This window comes from Populus nigra, chromosome 2 (genome assembly GCF_951802175.1).
Source record: "Populus nigra chromosome 2, ddPopNigr1.1, whole genome shotgun sequence".
Lineage (NCBI taxonomy): Eukaryota > Viridiplantae > Streptophyta > Magnoliopsida > Malpighiales > Salicaceae > Populus > Populus nigra.
In genome coordinates, this window is record NC_084853.1 from 39889017 (window position 1) to 39910222 (window position 21206).

General features: G+C 34.1%; 2 protein-coding genes across 2 annotated transcripts; one reads left to right on the forward strand and one right to left on the reverse strand.

Annotated features, from left to right (window-relative positions):
- The first annotated feature begins 332 nt into the window (after window positions 1-332).
- LOC133682867 (protease Do-like 2, chloroplastic) lies at window positions 333-8016 on the forward strand. Its single transcript, XM_062106410.1, has 21 exons — window positions 333-643; window positions 919-1107; window positions 1196-1246; window positions 2014-2087; window positions 2287-2350; window positions 2775-2819; window positions 3335-3442; window positions 3797-3874; window positions 3990-4056; window positions 4280-4338; window positions 4543-4642; window positions 5239-5318; window positions 5468-5524; window positions 6009-6112; window positions 6276-6363; window positions 6471-6556; window positions 6666-6690; window positions 6784-6855; window positions 7100-7150; window positions 7237-7297; window positions 7378-8016. Exons 1-21 carry the CDS (start codon window positions 482-484, stop codon window positions 7620-7622), a joined length of 1866 nt encoding a protein of 621 aa, XP_061962394.1. The 5' UTR covers window positions 333-481; the 3' UTR covers window positions 7623-8016.
- A 3875-nt stretch (window positions 8017-11891) lies between these two features.
- Window positions 11892-17205, reverse strand: LOC133681350 (protein NETWORKED 3C). Its single transcript, XM_062104383.1, has 3 exons — window positions 17050-17205; window positions 16388-16496; window positions 11892-14672 (listed from the first exon to the last, which is right to left on the reverse strand). The coding sequence occupies exons 2-3, from the start codon at window positions 16476-16478 to the stop codon at window positions 13516-13518; spliced, it is 1248 nt and encodes a 415-aa protein (XP_061960367.1). The 5' UTR covers window positions 16479-16496; window positions 17050-17205; the 3' UTR covers window positions 11892-13515.
- Window positions 17206-21206: the final 4001 nt, after the last annotated feature.

Sequence of the window (21206 nt, forward strand, 5' to 3'; positions counted from 1 at the left end):
AAATAAATTAAATCTCAGTACTCCAGAACGTTCGGAGTAAAACATAAAACACAATAATCGATGATAGATACAATGTTCTTATGAAAAATGTTCATCTCTTATATCTCAGGAATGGCAAGTTGTTTCTCCTTATTTTTAGCTTCTTCTAATAAACAGTTATTTTATGTTATTTCCATTTGACGGTAAGACATTTTCAGGCTAATCTTTAGGAAATGGAAAATATTTTATTTTTTAACCTGCGCGAACTAGCCTCACAAAACGACAGCGCTTAACCCATGTAGACGTAGATAGTTCACTTCGACTATTAAAAAAAAAGGAGCAACCCGATTGGTTAAAAATGAAGGCGCCAAAACCAGTGACCTAATCCAATCCAGGTTTCCTTAGCGAAGCAGACATAAAGGACTGAGATAAGAAAATTTACTCACTGAGTGTGGACTGAGCTGAGAGAGACTCACTCACTCAGCTGCTACATCATTTAAGCATGGCCATGGCAGTCGCCAACTGCTGCTTCTCTGTTGTTACCTCCACCGTTAAATTCCGTTGCTGTGTTCCTTCCCAACCATATCTCGCCACGTCGCAGCATTCCGTTGCTTCCGTCACTTGTAAAGCCGTCGTCAATCGCAGCAGACGCCCTGGAGAACATGTAAAACCCTAATCTCTCTCTCTCTCCTCTCTTTTCTTATTTTTCGTTAGACAAATAAATGCACATTCAGTGGTGGATTAGAGTTATAATCGACTGTCATTTTGGTAAAAAAAACTCTAGGGATTCTAATTAGCTGAACAAATTCAGCTTTCTAGGTCATAATTAAGAACTAATCTCTGCTTTAACGCAGTGGAATTGCATTTTTGAAAAAAAAAAGTTCAAAACTATCTGTTCAACTAATTACTTGGTGGGAATCTTGGTTCGGTTGTGTTTAGAAAGAACGTGTCTCGCAGAAGAAGTCTCCGGGGAAATCGAAGGACAAGAGGTCCTCTTTACATGATGAGGATGATGATGGAATCAGTGGTAAAAGGAATGCAGGGAAATCCCAATCAATGGCTTTTAAGTCATTTGGGGCTCAAAGAAAAGATAAGAAAGAATTTAAGTTTGATATGAAGGAACAACAGGTATGATCCCGGGCACTCATTTTTCTTATGTGTTGCTTTTGTTGTTTTAGTAATTTAGACAAGTTTTATAATTTGCCTCGTAATTCAGTTTGAGCCACAGAATCTTAAAGATGCAGCATTTTTAGATGCAGTTGTCAAGGTAATAATTCTTTCACATCTTCTCTACTGCCTTGCAATTTTAGGTTCTGTCAATCTGATTGATGATGATGGAATGGTAGGAACTGTTCTTTCCTGTCATTTCAGCATTCAATTTATGGTTTAGGTCCCGTGATTGCTAATATAGTCTTTAAACATGTTACGTTCTTCTAGACATGGTTATATTATAGACACTTACAGGTCATCTAATTGTTAAGCTCTATGTTAATCATTATTAGCGACCCTCAGGATCTTACCTTATATACATTACTAGGTGACTAACTAGACATGGGACAATCCAATTAACACAACTATCTTTCAGTCCATGGATGTCCTACATATATAGAGTCTAATCCGAGTCTTGTTCGAAGAGCTAGATGATGCTCCAAGGATGTAAGAGATATTTCTCTCAGCTACTCTGAGAACTACTTGAAGGAGAAATTCCTTCTACCTTTATAGATGTCGATGTATTCATAACCAAGTAACCAAGCATCAAGGGTGCATGTGATTTTCTTTCATCTTTCTATGCTTTGGGAGCCAGTGGTCTGGGAGCAGCAATTATAGCTGTCCAAATTGATATGTGAAGCTAAGTTTTATGTCACCATTAAACAGTATTCTCAGCTGTTGTCACTCAATAATATGCCTGTCTTTTTTTATTCCCTGAGGATGAATCCTAACTTTAAAGGATTTTCAGAATTGACCCATTTTCTCGTGCAAGTGCTTGCACTTTGCTAGTAAAATGTTTTTTTTTTTTGTTTTTTTTTTGTCTAGGTTTACTGCACCCATACAGAGCCTGATTATTCCCTTCCTTGGCAAAAACAAAGGCAATACACAAGCACAGGAAGGTGAGTTCTCTGAAGTATTTACCTTCTAGGTCTTCCATAAATTTCTTTCAGGGTAATAAGAAATCCTTGGCTGCAGCTGGCTCTGTTAAGATATATATCTGATTGTTATTTCATTTCTGGTTTACTGTACATGCTATTTATCCAATCGAATTTGTCTCGGAAACTGATTTCTTCATTACTTTGCATGTTTCTTATGCAGTGCTTTTATGATTGGCAATGGAAAACTTTTGACAAATGCTCATTGTGTTGAATACTATACACAGGTTTTGTCAGCCTATGCTTTCAATCTTAGTTTGGATTTTATCAATTTCCTTTACCATAAGTGATTAAACCACAAGAAAAGACCACAAAAGACCAGAACATCTAAGTAGCAATGTTTAGGGTCAGAATACTGGCAACTCAAAAATACTGAGTCACCAATCAATAGCCTTTGAGAACTCTGCAGTCCATCTATTGAGGACCTTGGTTTGCCATTTGATGGACATGCTAGAAAGTGCATGATGCATAGGGCCTGGACATGGTGATAAATCTGGAATACCAGCTTGGAATTCCCATAAGAGCACCCTGCCATTGGTAGAGACTTGCTCAGTACAACCTAAGAATCATTTGCATATTCTTTGGTTTGAGACATGATATGTAGGTAAAGATTGTCAAATTAACTTTTTAAAATGCCTTTTCTTGTTGTAGGTCAAAGTGAAGAGAAGGGGAGATGATACCAAATACGTAGCTAAGGTACTTCTGTACCCTTTGGAACTTGCAAGATATTTAATGATCTTAATAGCTCAATATCTATATTTTTTCTTTTTCTCCATATCATTTGAAGTTCCAAACCATAAATGAAAGAGAGAGGATGTTTTAGATGCACTTTGGGAGTAAATATATGTAGGATCTTGAGAAAATTGGATGAAAATACCAATATTAATGAGTTTAGTGGATTTGTTTGAAGTTATTCTTTTTGGAAAAACAAAAAAGCCTCTTTTATAAAAAGCAGGGTGCAGAGATATTGGTGTCTCTATGAGTCCCGGTACTTTCTCATTAGCAGTTCCACCTGCCATCCTTGGAAACAAATAATATGACTGTTTCAACTTGTCATTACTTTCTGGATATTCTCATGCTTCAGTTGACATGGTATTCGCCACTAAACAAAGGAAATGAACCAATGCAATTGCAAACTGCACTGGTTAATCTCGCTTGTGAACACGCTAGGATTTTGCAACTTACTGTTCTCTTAGTGATTTTATACACAGGTACTGGCCAGAGGAGTTGATTGCGACATTGCTTTGCTTTCAGTAGAAAGTGAGGAATTTTGGGAAGGAGCAGAGCCACTGAAGTTTGGACACTTACCACGTCTTCAGGTTAAATTACCCTTTCACTTAGGGTCATAGTGCCCTCGCCCCTTGTGTTTTTTTAGGTCTATGAACCTTTTGTTCTAGCATTTGCAACAGCCCTGAATTATCACACAGTTGTTTAAACCTGCATCAAATGTTTCTGGGCTCATGAGAATAAACCTTTGGGGTTTACCATGGCAATGTTTTTGTAGTGATATTTATAGTTTATTTAATTTACAGTGTACACCGAGGTCAAGTAGTTTTCCTATGAAAGTGCAGACTGATGCCCTAATCCTAATTTACAAGTTTCAGATCCTTTTGTACAGTGCTATGTACTTCTTTCTGAGAAAATCATTTTTCTGCTGCATTTTAAATGGGCAGGACGCAGTAACAGTTGTAGGATATCCCCTTGGAGGAGACACCATTTCAGTGACAAAGGGGGTTGTGTCTCGTATAGAGGTTTGAATTGTTAATCTATTTCTGGCATGCCAATGATTGTCTGTTTGATGTTCTTCCTTGACCACCATGTATAAAAAAATTTTCTGTATCATGTTATCAAACATATTATCATCAGGTTACATCGTATGCTCATGGATCATCTGATTTGCTGGGTATTCAAATTGACGCAGCAATAAATCCTGGTTAGTGTGTATATGCATATGCTTATTTATTTGTTTATCCATTCTGTATGTTAAAACTTCTTCAGGTTATGTATTTGCATTTTGGAGATTGCATATATATTTGAGTGCATCACTTTTACAACCCCCTCTGTATCAATGCATGTGTGTTTGCCCCTGTCTTTTATTTATTTCAAGGTTTTATCCCATCTCTGTGATAGCTACTGCTTATACTAGCTAATTATAGGTAACAGCGGTGGTCCTGCATTCAATGACCATGGGGAGTGCATTGGAGTAGCATTTCAGGTAGGTTCTTTGGCATGATGCTATGCACCAGTTTTCAATTTGTCTACAATTACTTGTCCATATGACTAGATAAAAGAATGAGTGTTCCCCAAGCAGTTTCTTCTTGATGTTATTAACATATTTTGCTGTTGATTTAGCAAAACAACTCACTCCTATTTGCAGCATCTCTTTCCCTGTGACATTTTCATGAGACATTTCTTTTAGGTATACAGATCTGAAGAGGTTGAGAATATTGGATATGTGATTCCAACAACAGTAGTATCTCATTTTCTAAAGGACTTTGAGAGGAATGAGAAATACACTGGTGAGATACTTTTGTACATTGTTTATATGGTGTATTCTGTGCACTCTTTATGTCGTGCTCTGGCATTGAAACTCAATTTGTAGAATTTGATGTTGACAAGCAGTGCATGCTTGCCAATTTTAAGGACCAAGCTTCCTCTAAAAACTTCATGTTCTTATTTTGACCAATATCATATAAAACTACTTGTTATCTAGTTTCTGCAAAAGTCATAATGATTTCTTGCTCTTTTTGGCTCTTCAATACCACCTTTAACCAGCTAGTTTTGCATGACTATAATCGTACTTTTGTTCTTTAATAGGTCCCTGCAGGCTATTCTCTAGTATAGACATTCTTATTTCTCATCTGTTATTGTTATGAAGGATGCTGAAAGTTTATATACATGTATATCGATGCCTTAGAATGTTTGAATGCCTTTTGAATCTATTCGGTGTCATCTATCACATCACTTCTTGCTTCTTTCTAGATTAGCAATTGTTTTACGTTCCTTTTCTCTTACTGGCACCTGATTGAATTTTGCAATGCAAACCTAGCATGTATCTTGATCATGCAGTTGATTTGGGATTGTCCCAATAAAACTCCTTTTTATTGACTTCTAGGCTTTCCTTCACTTGGTGTGATGCTGCAAAAGTTGGAGAATCCGGCATTACGTGCATGCTTAAAAGTACAGTCTAATGAGGTATGCCTCTTTGTCAAATACATATTTTACAAATTTCGTTTTGCTTCTAAGTGGTATATGCAATAAAAGTTATCTTTATCATTCCTCAACATCATTGCAACTTCGTGCAATCTGCTAAGCAGTTCCCTTATAAGGTCTGGTTTGTGCAGGGTGTGTTGGTACGGAGAGTTGAACCAACCGCTGATGCAAATAGAGTCTTAAAGGAGGTACAGTGGCCATTTATAGCTTCAAAAGCGTGCTCTACTTGAATTGCACAGTCTATTCTTGCTAAAATGTTACCGGGAAGGAAACCTTGGATTTTATTGTTATTGTGCTTCTCAATATTTACATCCAAACAAATCTATAAATAAATATCCATCCTGCATTTTTTAGTGTGCTAACTGCAATAGGATAAAGGAATACTGAATCAAAGAAAATGTAATAGCAATACATTGTTTTTCATAAAAAAGGTTCCTAATTATACCACACATAAAAGCTACTCTAAACAGGGAAATTTTATTTTTTCACAAGATTTGGTCCTTGTGTGTGAATTGGTAATCCTTCTCATTTTCTTGCATGGGTTAGTGGCATGATTTGATCTATGAATAAGACTAAAAGCTTGAACAAGCGATCTCTTCTTTAAATGGATTTTTCTTTCTACCTCTAATTGTTCTTTCTGTTGAGAATTTTGATTGTAGTTGTTCTTTTCAGGGGGACGTGATTGTGAGCTTTGACGATGTTCATGTGGGGTGTGAAGGAACAGTGCCATTTCGATCAAATGAGCGCATTGCATTCCGTTATCTTATTAGTCAAAAGTAAAGGGCGTAATTCTAGTTTGTTTCTTTATTTCAGGCTTGGAATTTTCTTTCAGTCTCTTCATAACCTTGTTCCTGCCTTTTCTTCTTTGAACATCCATATAATCAATGTTCTTTGGGCTTCATACTTTTCCATTATATAATGAATAATGTTTTTATACAGATTCGCAGGCGATGAAGCAGAGCTTGGCATAATTAGAGCTGGGTCATTCATGAAAGTTCAAGTAGTTCTTAATCCTCGAGTGCATTTGGTATGCCATTAGAATCCTGGCTCTGTACATTATATTCGAGTTATTGTACCAGATTAATTTCAGATTTAGATGTCAACAAATTTGGATTCATATCTTCTTGCTTCAAGGTTCCATATCATGTTGATGGGGGTCAGCCTTCGTATTTAATAATTGCTGGTTTGGTGTTTACTCCCCTTTCAGAACCACTGATAGAGTATGTTATACTTCCAGGCACTCAGTAATGTAATAACCCGTTCGTTTATAATAGTATTCTTTCTGTAAGTAATATGCTAATGCGTGAGATTTTGCTCCCTTGTTGGCAGGGAGGAATGCGAGGGCTCTATAGGGGTTAGTCCTGTGACAGACTGCTTCAACACTTTTTAACATTGTGTCCAATACACTTTTTTGGATTTTAATTTTATTGGTTTTATCTTCTCCTAGCTGAAACTACTAGCCAAGTCACGTTATTCTCTGGCAAGGTTCAAAGGGGAGCAGATTGTTATCCTATCACAGGTAAGTTTTATACTTCTCGTCAATTGAAATCCTTTCAGCAACTTTATGTGATGTTACTATCTAGCAACTTTATGTGATGTTACTATCTTGTGTGCTTTAATTACAGTGACAAGTTTTCTGCATGTATTAAATCTTTGTTTTTCTGATGGAGGATCATATCTCATTGCCTAGATTCTTTGTTATATATCGAACAATTTAACATCCTGGTATGTCACTGCCTTGATCATTTTCTTTCTACTGACAGGTCTTAGCAAATGAAGTCAACTTTGGATACGAGGATATGAGCAATCAGCAGGCAAGTTATCTATAACCACTAACAACTTTTAGTCGCATCTGCTTGCCAATTTATTTGCATATACTAAGAACAATAAACACTTGCAGGTTTTGAAGTTCAATGGAACTCAAATAAAAAACATTCATCACCTAGCACACCTTGTCGATTGTAAGTGGCACTGCCCCTTCTCTGTTTTCTGTTCCCCGTTCCTTTTCACCTCTGTTCTCATGGTTTTGTGGTTTGATCAGCATGCAAGAACAGATATTTAGTTTTTGAGTTTGAAGACAATTACCTTGTTGTGCTGGAGAGGGAAGCAGCGAGTGCTTGTTCATCCCACATTCTCAAAGATTATGGAATTCCATCTGAACGATCTTCTGATCTATCAGAGCCATATGTGGATTCATTAGAAGACAACCAGGCAGTAGATCAGGATTTTGGCAATAGCACGGTTACAAATCTGGAAGTTGGCTTTGATGGACTCCTCTGGACATAATACCAAGTGTCGGGAGATCATTCTGAGCTTTATCATGACAATCAACAGTTGGAGAGTGTGGTTATAACCTCAACTCAATGCCACCAAATTGATAAATGCCATGCTTCTGCCCATTTTCAAGGCCATTACACGATCTCCCTTTTTTTCTGGTACGGAATTACCCGATCATGGTCTCTCTCTCCTTTTCAATTTTTGCTTCATTTTTGTTTGGTTGCCTGGGCTTATACGGATAGATTTTAACCATTCTGCATGTTAATTATAACAATTAGGCAGAGCGTAATTTTTTACTGTGGGGCTCACCGTCTCTCGTCAGCCTTGAAATTATTTGTTGTAATGATTTGAAATAATAATGTAAAACTAAATTATTTATGAATCCATTTGATTCGGAATAAAACATATCTAGGTTGCTTTTCGCATCACTCAAAATTTCAACATATTTTGTGGCACTGCCTATTTAGGAAGAGAAGGTTTGGGAAATTGTCTGTTCTGGGCATGGTTTGATAGGCCTTGGATTGACAAAACCAGTAGGTCTCCAATCTCCATTGCTCTGAAAATAGTAAATTTATACAGAATAGCTTATTTAAAAAATGAAAAGCACGAGTAATATGTTCATGGCTACTCAAGCAACTAAACCTTCCACGCACCTTCAAAACCACCCTTTTCGAACGAAGTTAATTATGCAATTGCAAACGACACACCACCCGCGTATACAATCTCACAGGAGGGACTGGATAATATTTCATGATTTGACATAATATTATAATTATAGTTATAACAAGATTTGGGGAAAAGGAACAAGAATGAACAGCTGGTGTTTTTTTTTCAATTTTTTTTCCTCTTGCATCCTTGTTAAATTGATTTCTTATTATTTGTTATAGGAAAACACAATTAAAAGATATATAATCAAAGTGTAAAAGAAGGTAAATTGACATGTCCAACCTAAAATAAGCAAAACAAAATTCTTTTTGATCTCCCTATTTTCACTTTCCTTCTATTACCCTCTTAGTTTTTGGAAGTTGCATTTTGATCCAAAACTTTGTTTTTATTTTTCTTAGTTTTTGGTTTGAAAAGAGAGAAAAACTCACTGGATTTGAGTGTTTTCTAGTCTTCATTTGATTTTTTTGTCATTTTTTAAAAAATAATTTGAGTTCATAAATGAGTTTGTTTGGGCTTTTTCGGAGTTTTCAGTTAAAAAATAATTGAAAAATGAATTTTAAGATAAAAAAATATCTCTCTTGATTTTCTGGTCGCCTTTATTGGTTATTGGTAACGTGTTATTTGTCTGTTTTTTAAAAAAATATCAGGTTTATGACATGTTTAATATATAAAAAAAAAATTAGACGTGCAGAATTTGAAATAAAAAGAATAAGAATTAAAGTTAAAATATTATATATATATATATATATATATATATATAAACAACCTATGTTTTTTTAGAATAAGGGGAGGTCGACCAACAACAAACTAACTCATCAATATTAACAGATGTTATGTCGGGAGGAAAAGGACGCGACGACACATTCAACAATATAGTAAAAGAGCATTTTATGCTATCAGGAGGTGTTGCACAAATTACCTAAAAAGTATGGGTGTCTTCCACACGCTAATGATTTTATAGAATTAAATAATATTTAATTGATGTTAAAAAATAAAAATGCATTGATTATCCAGGTAATAAAAAAACTAAAAGGAAAAGATCAAAATCTCCAATTTAATTTTTTAAATTCAATAGTATACTTGTCAATTATTATACATGAATAAATAAAAAGACAATTATACCTCTTCATGTCAATTTTATAAATTTGTTCGGGATAATTAGATATTTTAATGTATTTAAAAAATATAAAATATAATTGTATTGCTGAACAATCTCTTAATAACTAATGCTTTATACTTTATATAAAGATAAAAATACTAAAAAAAAAAAAAAACAAGGCAACTGTCATTTTCCAATTACGGCGAAACAGGACTCGGAGGCGTAGTTAACGGCCAGCAATAATGGAGGAAGATCCTAGTGTGTGTGTGTGTGTGTGTGTGTGTGTAGGAGGTGAGATTTGAGCCATGGTATCCCTGGTTTTTATCTTACCCCTTGATCAAGTAACCACGAAATCACAATACATCTTAAACAGTAGTTTCATGACACCTAGGCTCTCCCGGAACCAATGGTGTAAGAATTTTATTTCTTGTCGCCAAATGGAAGGATGCATGGTCCGCCGTCCAGTCCCAGCAGACGCCGTATTGATCCAAATTGCAACCACTCTGAAATTACCGAATGTTTAGTCTTATTAAATAAAAGTTGGAAGGTTGCTGCAATTGAGAGCATAAACTTTAAAATAGTCCAAAAATCATTATGGTGTGGTGATCTGTCAATTTTAATACTGGCCTGTGGCATCATCTGCCACTTTCCTCGGCCTGGCCTGGCCTCGCCTGACCACCATCGCCTTACCATATTTTGCTATGCTATTGCTGGCCCTTAAATAAAGCACGGCTATTTTTTCTTTCAAATTTACTAAAACTAAACTTGATGTCCGTGATTCGTTTGCTGCAGGTTGAATTATTTTATTTATTTTTATATAAAATGACATTTAGGTCTGAAATGAGATTAAAAAAAAAAATTGATTATGATAAACTTGTAACTACGCTGATTAGAGTTAATTAGAGTTAAGTCAATCTAGGATATCTCACTAAATTTGAGGCATAAATCATGTGATTAGAATAACCTAATAAAAAAATAAAAAGAATTATAAAGTTTTTTTTTTAAAAAAATCATATTAACTTTTCAAACACGTAACCCGAATTATTAAACCCGAAGCACCAATTTGAAAAAAAATCATGAAATTCAATTTTCAATCAATCATATATTGAAGAATGTAATTGAAAAATCATGAAGTTTGGTTTCCAATCAATCATATATTGAAAAATATTCAATTATACAAAAGAATTTTAAAAAACTAGAAATTAAAAGAATGAGGATTTATAAAAATTTTATTTAATTGAAAGGTAAGATTGAAAAAAAATCTATTTGGTAAAAGAATAAAAACACTTAAAAAGAATGAGGATCAAAATTAACATAAAAAATAAAAACAATGTTGTAATAAAAGTGAAATTGAAAAGAATAATAACTTTTATAAAAGAATTGAGAAAAAAATTAGAAACCAAAATAATGAAGACTAAATTGAAAAACATAATACCATCAATTTAAATTGAAAGAGAAAATTAAAAACCATTAAAACTTTTACAAAAGAGCCAAGAAAAAAAAATCCAAAGAATAAGGATCACATTGGAGAATATAATATTTGGTAAATTGAAATTCAAAAATGAAATTGAAAATAAATAAAATTTCTACAAAAATGTCAAGATAAAAAATTACAAATCAAAAAAATAATGACTAAAATTGAAATACCAACAACCAAGAGCGTTAAGTTATAATTTTCGGGGGATGAGAAAGAGAATAAGAAAAATAAATATCCACTAACATCAAACCGAACCAACATCGGTGATACACGCCACACAAACAGAAAGAGAGTATGATGACCCTTCCAACAACAAGGCTGAAGGACATTTTTGGACCCTAAGAGGCGCCACACATATCGCTTGAAGGACATGGACACCTCCCACGTACATGTTCTTTTTTGTTTTTTTTTTTATTTAGCTAAATATGAAATTGTTCATAAACTAACTTTGTAATTACAAAAAAAACCATTGTGAAAAATAAAAAAAACCTCTTGTCTCAAGGTTTAAAATATTTGTTTCTAAGAATATTTTTTATCATTTCACTGTGCATTTTAATTTTTTAATTTTTTATATTTATACAAATATCAATTTGTCTCTCAATTTAAATTATAATAACAAAAAAACTATTGTAAAAATACAAAAATATACCTTGATATTAAGTTTAGTTTTTTTTATTTCTAATGATATTTTAATCATTTCGTTATACAATTAAGATAAAAATATATATATTTGTTTTTAGGCAATTTAAAAATAATAATAAACAATGTAAAAAGATTGCAATGTTCTGGAGAGTTAGGTTTAAATTTTTCGAATGGTAAAACAAAGTGATTATTACATTGATACAATAAACAATGTCAATATAGATCTAGAGCCAGGGTAATTTTTCAAGAACAATTAGGTTTCGTGATTTTACAACGAATTATTATTTAACGTGTAATATATTTCTCCATTTTCATTGAAGTTAATGGTGTGGGAAATGGATGTTAAAGGAAAGAACTTAATTTTGAGCGTGGGATTAGAAAGACACAACACAAGTAAATAATCTAGGAGGACTCTTCAATAAAATAATAATCTGGGTGGTGTGGGGTCCATCTCATCTTCCACTCCAGTCGAGTATTCCTTATAATTAAAACAAGAGACAAATCAAGATCATGGCCAAATCATTAATCTTGCAGTGAAACCAGGAGGCTTCCGCCTGTTTAATCATTGACAAGATATTCCTGTGATGATTCCCTAATTACCCAACTGGGTACGAATCTTTTACGCCATTGAGCAGACTACTGTCTACTTGCCTTCTCCCTCTTCCTTTTTCCTGCTGAAAATGCCTGCCTGTAAACGATTTGCATTTAGTTCCTGTTTGTGGAAGGTCGTTCTAGTCATTGGATATGGACATACGGTGTTGATTATGGCAGGCCCAGTTCAAGAAAAAAAATCTCTTAGAACTGAGCAGCGGAATTTCAGGAATTTCTCACGAGTTGACTCTAAAAATCTCTTGTGAGTTAAAAAGAATTTCTCAGACCAGAAAGGGATAAAAGACACCCACCTTTCATGTGATCCAGTTAATTCTTGCACATCAACCTTTGTCCCTTAGCAAAAATGCAGAGCTGTAATGTCAAATGGGGTCCCAATAGCCTTTTGACACCTAGCACACAGTCCCCACCTCACCAGATAGCTTTTGAGCCTTAACCATGGGCGACCCTCCTCACGTTCTCCTATAACAACACCTTTTCTCCCTTTGCCCTCCATTCTCTTCTTTAGACACATTTATTGAAGCTAATAATAGGTGTATTGATTTCGTAATCATTCAATGGCTTCCTTTTGCTCAACATTCCTGGCAATGTCCACTGTCTTTATGGCCCTTTTTTCACCACCAGCTTTGGCATCTCAAATACACGCACGAATCTCTACTATATCAGCAGCACCTGCGTTTTTGCCCGTTGCTCCCTTATCCTCTCCCCCAACTTTATCGCCAGATATCGAACCTTTGCTCCCAACTCCTGGAGCTGGAGCGCCTTCTCCAACTGAGTCATCCCTACCAACCATTCCTTCGAGCCGAAGCCCTCCAAATCCAGGTGACATACTAGCTCCTGGGCCTGCAAGATTTTCAATTTCACCATCCGGGTCTTTGCCAGCCTCTTCTTCAGTTTCTACAACTTCATCAGGACCTTTAAATTTAGCTTTTTTTCTTGGTTTGCTGGTGTTATGCTCAACGCAGCTTTCTGGTGTGTGAGGTTCTCTTGGTGGCAGCTCAATTATTGTTGGTAGTGGTTCCACTTTCTGTTTTTATGTGTGGACATTTCTTCTTTTTTATGCGCTAGTGTGTATATTATATGCTTTGTCGAGGTGAGTGAAAGTGTATGGCAATGGCATTAATGTTGTTAGGCTGCATATTCTATTTTTCCATTTACTTAATATCCTTTTCACCTTATAAAACTAAAGATTAAGGATGATTTGATTGAATAACATTACGATAACTTTCCTAAAATTGTGAAACAGTATACAATAAAATAAGATTAGAGCAATGCCATAATGAACACAACACTATAGTAATTTTCCTAGGTTGACTTCGAGGGTAATTATGCACCTGATATTACAACCTATTCTAGATAGATATAAACTGTGTTTACAAACTACGCTACTTACCGTCGAAAATCCACATCTAGAGAGCTAGGACACTACTCTGAGACTTTGAAGATCCATTAAAAAGCTTCCCACGAAATACATCCTTCAGCTTCTCGAAGGTGAAATGGCTTCTGTTTTGGTTAGCTACGTACTTCCTCAGCTTCACATTCTCTAGCTTCAACACTTCAACTGCGAAACTGAGCTGTCTTATTACTTCCCTCTTCTCTTCATCTTTCTGCAAAAGATGCTCCTTGTAAATCCTGTTCTCTTCTCCGAGAACTTCTATTTCTTCCCTCATCCTCACCACTTCAACATCGTAGAAAACACTTGAAAATTCAACTTCTTTGATTCCTTCATTGACTTGAGTTTCTTTCTTTTCTTCCCTCTTCTCTTCAAGTTTCTGCAAAGGATGATCCTTATTAACTGTCCTCTCTCGCCTAAGCCTTTCTATTTCTTCCCTCAACTTCATCATTTCAGCATTGTACACAACCCTTGAAATTTCAGCTTCTCTTATTCCTTCTTGGACTTGAATTTCTTTCTTTTGTTCTCTCCCCTCTGCGTCTTTCTGCAAAAGATAGTCCCTGTAAATCCTCTTCTGTTCCTCGAGCCTTTCTATTTCTTCCTTCAACTTCGTCACTTCAGCATTGTACCTGATGCAAACTTCAACATGTTTCATTCCATCATCAACAAGGGTTTCTTTCTTTGCTTCAGGAGTCTCAATTTCTTCCAATTCTTCACCAACTTGAATTTGATCTTGCTCAAGGTCATCTACTTCAGAGTCAGCAGAGTCCTCAACGTGGGTTTCTTCCTTTCCTTCAGGAGTCTCAATTTCTTCCAATTCTTCAACAACTTGAATTTCATCTTGTTCAGGGTCATCTACTTCAGACCCAGCAGAGTCCTCAGAGTCACAGATCTCGGAGTGGCTATCATAGGTTTGATCTGTCTTCACGCTCATTAACTTCTCCGGTCGGTGCTTGGTTGAAAATGGTGACCCAAATGTTGCCAGGAGGCGGTTTCCAGAGTCAGACTTAAGTTGATCATATCGCTCGGCTAACAAGCGATGTGCCTTATAAAAATCTTCAACCATGCTAATTAGCTCTGGCCGTTTCTTGTAATACATCTCTGCACGTTGAGCAAAAGAATCTGCATCCGCTTCTATCAGTTTCAGCATTGACTTTGTCTTCCTGTCTAGCTCTGCCAAAGCAGATAAAAGATCTTTAATACCATAAATTTACCATCTCATCAGAAGTACAAATTAAGACACTATTAATTAAGGCAATATCTAGTAAATTAATAAATCTCAAACACTGGCAAATTGTAAAAGATCCAATCCCGGGATGCTCAAAGGCAAAATGCCTAATCCTAGGTATTTATTAACACAAAATGTTGCATTGCAAGAGATCAAGAACTCGGAAAGAGTAGGGCCCTGAGCAGTCACCAACCAACTTATCACAGAGAATTGCAACTAGTAATTACTTTAACTAGCTAGTTAAGCTCAACTCGATGTAGTGCCATTAAAATCTCAGGTGGGTTTAGAAGTAAAGAAAAAGAAAAGGGGGCATTGATGAGTTATGACGGGGGCCTATGCAGGAAAAGGAAAATAGAGAAAACAAGAAAAGAGAGTCTATGGCCCTACCTACTTTCCAAAAAATTTTAAGAATCTGCGATTTGTGCTTCATAAAGATCGCTTTACTTCAACAAATAATCAACTGATAATCATTTTTAGAACCTTAAAAATGATGAGCATACTTCTCAAAGCCATTCCCTCAAAATAAACAAAGATAATGAGTGTAGTTGGTGGACTTTCAGGCTACGTCCTCTGTATTGAGGGCCATATACCATAATTGATCCACCCAAGCAGTCTCGCTCGGAGACAATTACAAACCCTTAAAACCATCACATCCTGGTTCCTGGACTGTAGACCATTTCTCAAAATCAGTGCCATGAAGATAACACATGATCCATATTAACTCAAAGTTACTCCATATCTATCATAATTCGTTCCCGATACCCATTTTATCCCATCTATCCTATCAGTTTTTAAATGGCTGAGGACCCCTCCAATGTCTGCCCCTTTTTTTGCTTTGAATTGTGTTGAATATTCATAACATTATCGATTAATATTCAGCTAGCAAGTGCAGTCTTGGAGATATGAAAATAAAATCTAAAAATTCCCGCTTCCACTATGTTCACGGGTGAAAAAAAGGCTCCAAAGCAAATGAACTGTCAAGCAAATCAGTAATTCTAAAACTTATAGTATCTCTGATAACTTTTTTTTTCGGTAGTCCACTCTTTCATACTATCTTAAACCTACAACTAAATACAAACTTTGGCTACCAAAACATGGACCTGATAAATTAGAACTATCCCTTTAATATATGGGCCCAGTAAGTCTCGATGCTCCTTTCAAATAACACAAAAGAAGAAGGAAGAAATTCCGAGGGTTAAGTAATTGGACCCACCCTCCCTCTAACCCCACATGGTGGTCCACACAGAGCAACCTTTATTGTCAATATAAATTGTCCCCACAACCCTAACTAGTATGATGACAATTAATTCTTGATTCTTTCACTCTGAAGTTCTCAAAGAATCCATAGTTTGACCCGCCCAAATGCAACACTTTTCTTGTACTGATCCTTTCATTATTTTTTTCAACCTAGGAATTGTCATATCAGAAAAATGCGTAATTTCATCCATTGAAGTAATCTACCTCGATAAGGTATCAAAATTTGTGTACTAATCCATTTACCTTGTAGTCAATACTATTAAGAGAATAAAAAAGCAATTACTGTAACTTTGACATCACACACACATACAAGAAAACAGTTACTACTATATAATCTAGAAAAAAAAAGGAAAGAAAACGCAAAAATAAATAAACAGATGGGAGGCTAACAGGGGGGTTTTACCAGCAAGAGTAGATTGTAGCCATGGAGAGCCACTTGAGGTATGGTGAATGTCAAACCACCACCAGTGTGATGTTTCCTTGTTCATCATCATCTCTACCTTCTTCTTCACCTAATATTAAATTAATACCCCACTATAAAAATAAAAATCAGTAATTTTGATCCCAGCAGGAAAATTGAACCTAAACAATATTTACATTAGTTAATTGGATGGTGAGGGAGGGGGCTACTTTAGTCATTTCAAACGGTGAAAACAACGAAGGATGTTTCAAAATTTGAACGCCAAATAAAAGTTGCCGAAAATTCAAAACCATTACACAGATACGATACACGCACAGCACAGCACACCGCAAATCTGCTCCAGCACATCAGACTAGGCTATATGTTAAGGCCAAACAAAATAACACATGTCCCTTCCTGCCTTCCCAGGTGAGGTCAGGTGGGGGCGTAATAAATAGAAGATCAAACAGAAGCCGAACAATTATTTTCTTTGTTCTTTCTTGAAATCGGAGCAAAATACTACTCATGCTAAATCAATCTATAATAATAAAAAGAAAATAGAGTATGATAAGTTAAGCACTGAAGAAGCACAAACTTCCCAATGCTCACAGGAACAAGCAAAGTTATGTGATATAGATACAGTCAGAGGATGATAAGAAAAATACCGAGATGAGAGAATCCGTACGCGAACTCGATCGTCTCTCTCTCGTCGTCTATGCTATGCTGCACCCCCAAACCTTCCCTCTCTGCAGTAGTAGTAGCAGTGTCTAACACTAGATGAGACAGAGTTGTTGTTTAAATTAAATGCTTTTCTCCTCCAGTTATTTATTTATTTTTTAATAAATCTTATTTGTCTCCTTGTAGTATTCTCCGGGTATATATAATAATAATACATCAGGTTTTGAGGCAAGGGCAACCGGCACCCGTAGAGGGAGGGGATTCAGGAGTGAAAGTACGAAACTAGGCAAGCCAACCACGCGCAACCTCTCCTTGCTGGCTCATAAATCAAGGCCTAAACGGGGATTTCAATGCTTTGAATTCGGACCTTATTTGTACATGGTTACATGCATGACCGTGGACCGGTGCGGACTGTAGAGTGCATAAACACCCCTAGTGGGGGCCGCATGTGTGAGTAACGGTCGAAATCTTTCTTTCTTTTTTCGCAAGATAGAAAGCCCATCTTGGTAGCTTCATAAATTAGAGTCCTAATCTGAGTTCACCTCTTATATCGCTTCTTAGCACCTCGTGCACGCATCTACCTTTGTTATCTCGCCTTCACTCTGCATCTGGTCGGTCGGATAATTGTTTTTTTAAAAAAATATTATTCCAACAAAAGAGTACCTATCTCTTAAAAAATATTTTCAAATGGTAAAAGGAAAAAAAAATAAGTAAAAAGAATTATCAAGTTATATTAACTCATTAAACTCGTGATCCAGGTCATTTGATCAAAAATAACAATTTTTAAAAAATAAATCTCGAACCTCAATTCTCAACAAAAGTAAAATTAAAAAAATAAAATCTAACATATGAAATGATAAAAAAAAAATAGCAATTGTAAGGGAAAAAAGTAAGACCTAAGCCTATAAACTCGTCAAATCTACAGGTTAAATTATGAGATCAGGATAACTCAATAAAAAAAATAGAGAAAATCACGAAACTAGATTTTTAAAAAACCCAATGTCGAATTATGAGATGACAGAAAAAAATAAGCCCAAAAAAAAAAAGATGACGACCCTTGTTGGCTTATAAAACACATGCCCCAGACCATTTGATTGGAAGAACCAAATATAAAAAAACCACGAAGGTCAATTCTCAACAAATCAAATGTTGAATGATAAAATTAAAAAAATAACACAAAATTATCCTAAAGAAAAAAAAAGGCAACTAAAAGGAAAAGGGGGGGGGCGAGCTTAATTGAGTTGACCCACCAAATCCATGAGCCATGTCATGAGATATGAATAACCCTATAAAAAAAAAATGAAGAAAACCATGAAGCTTTTTTTTTAAAAAAAAAATCAACGTTGAGTAATGAAATTGAAAAAGAAAATAAATCCATAAAAAAAAAACTTGTGTATGTTCATAAAACTTATGATCCAAACCATTTGATTAGAAACATCAAACCTGTAAAAACCATGAAGCTCAAATCTTTAAAAAATTAAATGTTAAATGATGAAATTAAAAAAATATTAAATCACAAAAAAGAATTAAAAACATAAAATAATAATCAAAAGAATGATTATCAAATTTGAAGAAAAATTTGAGAAAGTGAAGTTTTATCGATTAAAGCGCTAAATTGAAAAGAAAAATAAACTTTACAAAAGAATTAAAAAAAAACCACCCAAAAAGTGAGGACCAGATTTAAAAAAAATAACAAACTAATTATTTCGATTAAATAATAGAATTGAAAACAATTGAAAGCTTATAAAAGAAATAAGAGATAAAGAATGAAGATTGATACTCAAATATCTTCAATAAAGGAGACCACCTTAAAGTTTTAATTACCAGACATGAATTTTAAAAGAGAAAACAAAAGAAAATAGCTTCGGCTGGAATCCGTCCAAAAACACCAAACATGCGCCACTGATAGAGAAAAAGAACACTGGGGAATCTAATGACACAGAAGATAATAATTTTTCACAACTGAAGAATGTCATATGAATCGTCAAATTGTGGCGACCTTCAACACACAACAATGTGCATGTCACATACTTGATAGTTTTGAAAAATTAATAATTTCTAATTGATGCAAGAATACCAATTTAACTTTCTACTAATTTGGTTATAACGTAAAAGCCAACTTGAAAATCTAGAGATGCTCCCAAAGTAGGCCCAAGTTAAATTTCATTTCAAGGATGAGTTAGTAATTTTATTGTACTAAAAAAATAAAATCTCAAAAAAAAAAAACTCTAGCAACCAATTATCTTATTTTTGCTTTAAAAGGAAATGAAGGTATTTTAGTGTTCTAGAAAAGTAAAAATACCTTTGTAACCCCATTAAAAATGAAAATGATAAATGAATTACATGGAAAAAATCATTTTACCCCTGAGCTTAGTCTTCTAGGATGATTTGGTGAAGGAAAACCATCAATTTATTATTACAATCCAGAGCTATAATATTTTTCTCACACCCTATATATTTTGTTAATATATATATATATATATATATATATATATTGGTAAAATAGCATGCATCAAGAAAATCTTAGCAAAATAATATACATTTTAAAGTTATGTTTGAGAACCATGACTTTAACTAAAAAAACATTATACTTTAGCCCCAAACAACACCCTCACATCAAACCAAACGTTAAACATTTATTTTAAATCTTCAAAACCCTAATTTCTAATCCTTAACCATAAACATTAATCCTAAAACATCAAACATTTAATCCCTAAACCTAATCACCAATTTTAAATCCAAATTACCAACTCTTAACCCTAAATCCAAACCCCTAACCATAAATGATAAACCAATTATACAAATTGTTATTAATCCATTAAACTTTTATCAATCTAGCAAATAAAAATAATAAACTCCCAAACTAGAAGAACACAAAAATAACAATTACTCACACCAACAATAATCTTATATATAGTGGTGCAAATGTCAACATACAAATACATAAATGTGGAAGTATATATTAAAAAAAAAGACCTCAAGTTATGTTATATATCTTTTCGATGCAAAGGATGTAAAAGAGAATTAAACAAGTAGTTTGGGCAAGTTATTTTTTAAAAAAAATCACAAAAATAACATTAATGTTTTTTTATAGTGATTTAATGTTCTTTTTGTTCATTTATTATAATAAAAACTATTTTCTAGAAAAAATATTAAAAAAGCATCATTGACTATTTGATTGAAAGAGTAAAGTCGAAGGATAACTTATTTGATTTTGATTGGATCAAATTGATATTGAAATTACTTAATAACCCTAGTAATTTAATTAGTTGTCCCTTTGAGATTTTTAGTTTAGCTTAGTTTGTTAATTACTTCATTGTGATTTAATTTGATGATGTTTTTCGTCATTTACTACATCAAACTAGATTTGTTGCTTCACGGGACAATGAAAATATGTAAAAGTTCAATTATTATTTTTCCTTTAATTTGATTATCATAACAACAAAAATTAACTTGCATAACAATAATTGGTATTGGTAATAACGTAACATAACAATGTTCCATTTGAAGACCTATAAATACATGATTTGAAAATCTAACCAACTTATTGTCTTCATTCACATGTTCACCTATAAATTTTTTTTATTTTAAATTCTACTAATCCAAAATAAATTTAAGCATTCATAATATGATCAACAATATTAAAATCTCAACTTGACAAATCCAAAATAATTATAAAATTTTAATAAAATACAAGAAATAAAAAATACAAATTCATCATTAAAAAATAACATAATATATTTATATTATCTACATATATCCTACTTTATCTATGTTTTCTACCACAAGTGGATGGGTTGACTTCATCAATAGCACAACTTCCATGTGTTTAAGTGACCTCATCCTCTTACACGGTATTCTATAGATATAATATCTCTCCAAACATGTCAAGTGCATTGCAGCAAATGTCAAACCAATGAGATGAATGATAATGAGCATGATCATCATCTTCGAGACTACAAATATTAGTATTGGCTTCTCAACTCTATTGTTCTTTAAAATAAGGTGTCTATATAACCTATTACAATATCAACAATGCAATTTTATTAACCATATTTTAACATAAAAAACAATTAAACCTCAAATTTAATTACAAAAAAACTTTGGTGACACATACTTGACTAGTTTGTTGTCTATCCAACTT

Excerpts from the sequence above, each read along its gene's own strand:
- LOC133682867 (XM_062106410.1), top strand. The coding sequence starts at position 482 with ATGGCCATGGCAGTCGCCAACTGCTGCTTCTCTGTTGTTACCTCCACC. Across the intron at positions 1,108-1,195 it reads TTGATATGAAGGAACAACAG|TTTGAGCCACAGAATCTTAA; the intron begins GTATGATCCCGG and ends CTCGTAATTCAG. Across the intron at positions 2,820-3,334 it reads ATACCAAATACGTAGCTAAG|GTACTGGCCAGAGGAGTTGA; the intron begins GTACTTCTGTAC and ends TTTTATACACAG.
- LOC133681350 (XM_062104383.1), bottom strand. The coding sequence starts at position 16,478 with ATGATGATGAACAAGGAAACATCACACTGGTGGTGGTTTGACATTCAC. Across the intron at positions 14,673-16,387 it reads GCTACAATCTACTCTTGCTG|AGCTAGACAGGAAGACAAAG; the intron begins GTAAAACCCCCC and ends CTGCTTTGGCAG.